General features: G+C 30.5%; 1 protein-coding gene across 1 annotated transcript in view; it reads left to right on the top strand.

The window, feature by feature from the left end:
* The first annotated feature begins 3,037 nt into the window (after positions 1-3,037).
* The window catches only part of LOC111632958 (N-acetylglucosamine-1-phosphotransferase subunits alpha/beta-like), a 10,981-nt gene continuing 5,520 nt past the window's right edge, over positions 3,038-8,498 (top strand). Inside the window, exons 1-2 of the mRNA XM_023377477.1 lie at positions 3,038-3,288; positions 4,166-4,315. Of these exons, the coding sequence (XP_023233245.1) occupies positions 3,169-3,288; positions 4,166-4,315 (270 nt within the window). The 5' untranslated portion in view covers positions 3,038-3,168. The remainder of the gene's footprint in view (positions 3,289-4,165; positions 4,316-8,498) is intronic.

Genomic DNA, 8,498 nt, shown 5'->3' with positions numbered 1-8,498 from the left:
ATGCAGTAGCACTTCCGGTGATCACAAACTATCATTAATAAGACAAATCTACTTCTCGTTGGCCAGACGATATCTATCTCTCCTTAATTTTCCCGCTCAAACTGACCTTACATATGCGCTACGGCAACCGGTGGTCGACCAATCAGTGTCTCCGCTCGTCCGTAGCTCTACGTCCGGTTAACGTATCCTTTCAACTATGGAAAGTTTGAGGTTGAACTTTGTGAGTTAGACAATGATTGGGAGCGAAGTGCGAATGTAAAAAGGAGCATCGTTGCATCCATTCGACCATAGTCCAAAATTCTCAATGAAAGAAAACAAAAATGTAAACAATTAAAGATGGATACTTTTTCTGAAAAATGTAAGAGATCGGAAACTAAAATTTTTAATAAAAACATTTAACTTTATTTTATGATAAAATACATTTTAAAAATAAAATTTATTTGTACTTTGTATTATATTGTATTAATAAACAAAATTATTTGTGTATTTTTCACTTATGTGGAACCTAACCCTATACCTCAGTGTATATATGGGTTTGTTTTACGCCAATTCGATTTGTGCCAGCTTTTGTAGGAACGGAACTGCGGCATAAACCAAGGGCTACCTGTACAGCTAAATAAATTGATTATAAATTTAACAAATACAGTATTACCTTTACTTACGCTACCCCGACTTACGCGAACCTGGAGTTACGCGATTTTCGAATCTCGTCGATTCGTTTTTTGTTTGAGTGCCACGAAACTCTTGATTACTCACTCCCTTCACACTATTGTTCAGCTTACATGTTCAGACATGTCACGCGGAATCGAGACATAGCTACAATTTATTTTGTGTTATTTATTTCTGTGTTTGTTATATCTATGGAGACTTGAGAGACTCTATGTGGTGATTTCTTGTAACCGTGAATGAATCAAAAGACGATATAAGATTAACGAGAACATTTATTAGCTTACATACATCCGACTTGGATTTTACACAAATTGCGAAATTATACCCCAACTTACGCGAATTTGACTTACGCTGTTATCACTCAGTCCCACCTATCGCATATGTTTGGGGTATTACTGTATAGATATACCACAGGATTATTCACAGTTATTGTTGTATGGATACAACATGAATTTACCCATCTATTCAAAATTAATTGAAGTATTAGCAGAAATGGAGAATGCCATTCAAAGAATTCCAGGAACACAGGAGGAAAGAAAACAATTACAAATGAATCTTAGTAGAGATCTTCAGAAATATAAAGGAAAAGGTGTGTGCAAGGATTATATAATAGATAAAAAAGCAATTACTCTCAATAATAAAATGAAATCAATTAATTAAACATTTTAAAGGTAAAAACATATCCATCATTAAAGCAGATAAGTCTCATGCCCTTATAATAATAAATAACTCAGATTTACAATCAGAGAAAGAACGAATAGTTTCTACAAAGGAATACGAATTATTACCTAGCAATCCTTTAGAAGAAATCAAGAAGAAACTAAGTAAGTTGATAAAAATACATAAACAAGAACTTTTGATTCAAGAATATAAGAAAATAGTAAATTTTAATAATGTATGAACCCCTCAACTCAGTATCAGACTTAAAACTCATAAAGTAGGTAGACATTATAGACCAGTGTGCCATCACAAGGTGTAAGGTGTGACATGAACTTTTACATATTCTATTAATTTCAAGCTTTATTTATATATTTTTATCACAATTGCTGTGCTTCTTATGCTCGTATTTCAAGTGTTATCTCATAAGTGCCGCAGCACTTATGAAATAAGATAATGTCGTTTATTCTTTATTACAAACCATACATTTTATGTATTTTAAGAAATTAAATGTAAAATAAATTTGCTCACGGTTTTGATGTCTGTTTAATAATAATAGGTTAGTGGCATTATGTAATTCTATTAACAGTATCATATCATACACTTTTGAGGGGAATAACATTTTGGTGTGCCGTGTTGAGACATGTTGAGTCATGGGTGTGCCGCGAATAGAAAAAGCTTGCAGAACACTGTTATAGACCATTGGTTGATTTTAGATATACAGTAATACACCAAACTTACACGATAGGTGGGACCAAGCGATAACCGCGTAAGTCGGTTTCCCAGTTTGTGTAAAATCCAAGTCAAATGTATGTAAGCTAATAAATGTTCTTGTAAATCTTATCTCGTCTTTTGATTCGTTCACGGTTACAAGAAATCACAACAAAGAGTCTCTCGAGTCTCCGTAGATATAACAAACACAGAAATAAATAACACAAAATAAATTGTAGCTATGTGTTGATTCCGTGCGACACGTCTGAACATGTAAGCAGAACAATAGTGTGGGGGGAGTGAGTAATCAAGAGTTGCATTGCGCTCAAACAAAAGACGAATCGACGAGTTTTGAAAATTGCATAACTCTGAGTTCATGTAAGTCGGGGTAGCATAAGTCAAGGTATTACTGTACTGTAATGTATAATTTAGAACATTATATTAAAGATTATTTAAAATGTATACCATATTCCAAATATAGTATTAAGAATACTGATTAATTAATTTCAAGACTATTATATGGCCAAATTAAAGATTCTTTCAGATTGGTTAGTTTAGGTATACTGTAATGTATAATTTAGAACATTATTTTAAAGATTATTTAAAATATATACCACATTTGAAATACAGTATTAAGAATACTGATCAATTAATTTCAAGACTATTATATTGCCAAATTAAAGATTCTTTCAGATTGGTTAGTTTAGATGTGAAGTCGATACATTTGGATTTTATTATAGAAAATTTAAGCAAATTTAATTTGTCAGATTACATTGTGGACTTTATAAGTTTTACAAATACAAAGTTTAATAAAATTTACATTTTTTATAGGAGTTTAATATTTTTGATCCTGTTCAAAATTATTATTAAAAGAAAAAAGAAGCAATAAGAATCAACATCATATTTTGAGTTTTAAAATTTCTGATACTTGAATGAAAACATTTAATAATTATAATTCTAATGTAGTTTTGTATAAATCTTGTAAATATATTAGAAAATATTAAGAAATTATCTAAAGTCTAATTTAATCGTTAAATATTTTTTATAGCTCAGAATGCTATTAAAAAACAATATTTTACAATTAATGGTCACAATCATACTATTCAAACTGCTTATATAACTGAAGATTGGATGGCTCAAAACACTGTTCTTTTAAATGATGTTATCATGATGACAGGTGTACATTCAAGATATAACGAAGTTGATGTTTTATCAAAATTGCCAAAGACTATTACAAAACATATTCAAAAAGTAAGTTATTATTTCAGTCTTCACATAGACAATAATTTTTGTCATTTAAAAAATTTAATTTAATCAGAAGTTTTATAGCATAGATATTTATAATGTAAATAAATATTTATCATTAATCAATAATAATAAATATTATTGATTAATGATAAAAAATTCATAAAATTTATCAATTACATTAAAAATTATATTAACTGCAAAAAGTAATTATACTTCCAAAAAGAATCAGTGTAATTATATTAATTATTATCTGAGAACATTTTAATGTAAATTGAACTTTGTAGAACTGTCCAACTTTCACATTTGTTCATTACAATTTCTCAACATGTGTACCTCTTGTCATGTGGCACACATCCAACTGATAATCAGATTCTTCCTAAGCTATCTATGGCATATCCATTGTTACTTCTCTCATGGAACTCACAATTCTATAGCTCCTGCAGATTACTTGTGTTGCACAATGACAAATGAGTTCAAACACAAAACATCATCTCTGTTGTGGAGTTGCTAATTTTATTTTCATTACTTCCTAGAGGTAGTAGACAATAAGACTTTTGAATTCAGGTGGGAGATGAAACTCAGATAATTACACTATCGATTGGTGTACATCACATATGTCTCAGGTAATAATTAACACAATCAGAGCAATTTAAAATGGTAACATTTATTTTGGATAACCCTGTATAATTAATTATTGATATAAACTATATGAAGTTATTATGTGAAAAATACTGTTATATTGGATAAAGTATATTAATAGATATAAATTTTTAAAACTTATTTATCATGGAAGTAAAGACAGTTACATTTTATTTTATGAATGAAATTATAAAACCAATTATTTAATTATTATGATGTTTATTATGTTTCTTTCTTATAGATTTATTTATATAAAGAGAAAAGTCTAGCTGTTGTAACAGTTTTGAACAAAGAAGCTCAAGACAAAGTTCTTCAATTTGAACATAATATAACAATAGATGGAAAAGCAATTAAATTAAGTGCCGCAAACCTTGTTGTGCAGTTTCCCACAGTAAATAAAAAATTTATTTAATCTTTTAATTGAATTATGATCAATAATTACTTATTAAATACAGTCAAACCTGTCTATAACAGAACCTGTATATAGCAAAAACTGTCATTAATGGAAAATTTCTTCAGGTCTTTAAATTTTTTGCAAAAATTAATTTAAATTAACCTGTATATAGTGGAACCTGTCTAATGTGGAAACAGAAAGGAAAATTGGGCTGTATAACAGAAAAATTGGTATCTTTAGCCAATTTAACAATAAGTTTACAAGCGTAGAATGTATAATTTGTAAAAACGTCAAAAAATATAGATACATAATATAGAATAGCAAAATACAACTATTGTATTACAGTAACTTTATTGGGATTTGAACAGAAAGTTTTTGTGTATTTTTATTAACAGCTGTTTTTACTTAACATAAATACGTGATGTAATCATAAGTTATGAAATTTAACATATTAGGGTAGTTGCATCAGTGAATGACCATATTGTCAGAAATTTGTTTAAAATAAGTGCCACAGCAAGAAAAACTAATCAGAAGTGCTGAATTACTGAAAATCGGCTACATTTTAAAATATTCTCTTTCACTGGTCATTCAGAAATGCATGATAGTGTTTATTGGCAGCTTTCTTGAGATGTGTGTGTAAGGTGTAATCTTGTTTGCATTGCAATAAGGTAAGAATTGTGGCAAGGATTCATATTCATATAGCAGCATTTTAAAATAATTATTTATTGATTTTTCCAAAGCATTGAGTAAAGAAATAGTATTGTAGATATTTAAAGTATGGTTAGGGTACAAAAATTAATTCTAACCTTTAAAGGTGTGTAGATAGGGAGGTGGTCACTTACTGGATCTGAAAAGTGATTCTTCTCCAGTGAAGGAATACTTCGGTCATTTAATGCTGATAAAGTAATATGGGTTATTTCATTTCTGAGCACAGAATTCAAAATCTGTGAATGTTGTTTCATACTAAGGTATGAGTGAATGACCAAAAAACCTACCTGTACCAGTAAATAAAATGACCATGGTTCAAAAAATGACCATGGTTCAAAGTTATGTAGTCATTCATTGCTGCAAATTAAAATGGTTTGAGATGAATAATTAAAGATATTTGAATTTATTTTTGTTCAGATAAATTCAAAATGGCAGATGAAATAAATAAAAAGAAAAAGCCTATGGACGTTTTCAGTATAGTGAAGAAGATTTATATACAGCTGTAGAAGCAGTACATGAAAATAAAATAAATGCTAAAAGGCTAGCAAAAAATGTAACATTTCAAAAGAAATTTTAATAAATTACATGGAAAGATACCAATGGAGCAAAAAATGGACAACATTAACTAAAGCAGAGGAAAAATGGATTATTGGGAAAGCCGAATTGAGTTTACCCATGCATCCTGATGAAGTAAAAGACACAGTTCAGAAAGTTATGAAAGATATGAAACAAAAGAACCCATTTAATAATGATCACCCAGGAAAAAAATGGCTAAAGCTTTTTCTAAAAAGGCACCTAATGTAGCAGCAAAGAATACAGAAGTGATATCCAAAGCGTGAGCAGCAGTTTCAAAAAAGATGATAAAGAATTGGTTTTAAGAATTAAATAATTATTTGAGAGAAGAACGTGCAAGTGATATTCTGCAAAATCCTTACTGTATCTTCAATGCAAATGAAACAGGGATGTTGTTTTGTCCAAAAATTGGCAAACTTCTGGACCTAAATCATATACGAACTTTTATAACATTGCATCAGGACAAGAAAAACTGTATCACAGTATTGTGTAATTTTTCTGCAAGTGGCCAGTCAGTAGATCCTATAATAGTGTTCCTATACAAGAGAATTCCAAAGCATATTGCATATTCGGTTCCAGATGGCTTTGCTGTAGGCAGAAAAAGTGATTCGGGATGAATGATAAGTGCCACATTTTATGAATATGTTGCAAATGACTTTTAATANATCAGGACAAGAAAAACTGTATCACAGTATTGTGTAATTTTTCTGCAAGTGGCCAGTCAGTAGATCCTATAATAGTGTTCCTATACAAGAGAATTCCAAAGCATATTGCATATTCGGTTCCAGATGGCTTTGCTGTAGGCAGAAAAAGTGATTCGGGATGAATGATAAGTGCCACATTTTATGAATATGTTGCAAATGACTTTTAATACCTTCTGTCTTCTGGATAAGAATATTCAGTTTCCTATATTATTGCTTCTTGACGGACATAAATCACCTATAAATAAAAAACTGTATAATTTTTGTGTTGAGAAAAGAATTTTCTTTTTTTGTTTGTTGCCAAATGCAACTCATATTATCCAGCCTTGTGATTTTGCAATTTTTCGACCACTTAAATGTCAGAGGAGAAATGTCAAAAAACACAAACAACAATCATCAAAATCAGTTTACAAAACTAACTTTGCATCTTTATTCTTTAACACTTACAAGAAAACTTTGAAATTGGAAACAATTCAACATGGGTTTGAAACATGTGGTTTGTTTCCTTTTGATCCAAATAGGATGGATTAATCAAACTGTATTTCTGCTAGGCATAAGAAATTGTTTTCCAAAAATAAACCTGATTTATCAATTAATTATGGAGAACTATATAAATGTGCACTGCAAATGATAGAAAATGAGATTCCACTTAATTTGTTACAAGATTTCAAGGAAGCCATTAAATCTGACAACAATTAGATAAATTTAGAAAATTATTATTGCAATATTGCTTATCTTTGAAACACATTTTTGTATGGATTATCAAACTGATAATTTCTATAATGTACATATATTTTTGAATTAAAGACTTTTTCTAAAAATTAAAATTTTTATTCCAATTTCTTAATCTGAAATTACATGACTGAATTACATAAAATTGCCAACACATATATAATACAATGATATAAAATTGCATATACGAGGCGTGTTTTTAAAGTAAGTACTGTTTTGAAATATAAAGAAAAAAAGCAAACATTTTTAACAAAATTTTTATTTATGTGAAGGCCCATATTTTACACTACTTTTCTACATAATTCCCATTAATATTGAGACACTTATCGTATCGTGGGACCAGCTTTTGTATTCCATCCTCAAAGAATGTTGCCGCCTGATGAGACAACCACTGCAGAACGGTCGTTTTGACTTCGTTGTGATTGTTATGGCGTTGCCCTGCCAGATGCTTCTTCAAATGCAGAAACAAATGATAGTCACTCGGCGCTAGGTCGGGACTGTATGGAGGGTGGTCTAATTGTTCCCAGCCAAATGATGTGATTAGGTCTTGAGTTTGATTTGACGTATGTAGACGAGCATTATCGTGGTGCAAAATGACACCCTTGCTCAGTAAGCCCCGCCTTTTGTTTTGTACTGCACGGCGCAGTTTTTTTAGTCTCTCAGTATGCAGCTGAATTGATCGTTTCACCATGAGGCAAAAAATCAACAAGCAACACTCTGTATCTGTCCCAAAACACCGGTCAGAGGGCGCTAAATGGCTTAGTCAATGGATGCAGGAAAATTTTGCTCTGTATTCGAATTGAGTTTTTGCTGAAATTCTTACTTTCAGCTCTAAATGTTATATATTTCTGGATAGCATTTTCCGTGTGGATTAAGAATCTGTTAAGTTTTTCAATGTACGACAATTTTTTGCGAAGTTATTAGTTTTTGAAAACTGAATACTTTTAAAATTTTCAACATTCTTCTACAATGACTGTTGCCATAGTAACGGTCCATAGAAGATTCCAGAATTTTTACCGGAAGTCGTATGTTCTTTCTTCATATTACTTTTTTTTTTGAAAATTATTAATTTTAGAAGTTATTATACTCAGTGATGGCTATTGAAGAATTTCTGGAGGAATCTGAGGAAGCCATTGAGGATTTAAAGAGATATTTCCGTAATAACCCAAAAGGGCGATTGGGTACCGAGGAACATATTAGATTTATTACAGATAAATTTATTACCTTAGTGAAGAGCGCCGAAGAGGTAATTAGGAAAAATTCCATATCAGATTTCCTGCTTCAGAAATTTGATTTGTTGGCAACGAAAGAGGATGTCAAACAGCTGCTTGTTGCTCAGAGTGACAAAAATTTAGAGGCTATTCAGGAAGTGAAACAGACTATTTGTGACTTAGAAAAACCTCCACTTTTAGGGGTGGAAGGTTCTCAAGGGACTACTGCTCTGTCATATAGAGATATTTTACAAT

The sequence above is a fragment of the Centruroides sculpturatus genome, unplaced genomic scaffold (assembly GCF_000671375.1).
Source record: "Centruroides sculpturatus isolate CEXI.00-Female unplaced genomic scaffold, Cexi_2.0 scaffold624, whole genome shotgun sequence".
Lineage (NCBI taxonomy): Eukaryota > Metazoa > Arthropoda > Arachnida > Scorpiones > Buthidae > Centruroides > Centruroides sculpturatus.
This window is presented reverse-complemented; position numbering and strand designations above follow the sequence as displayed.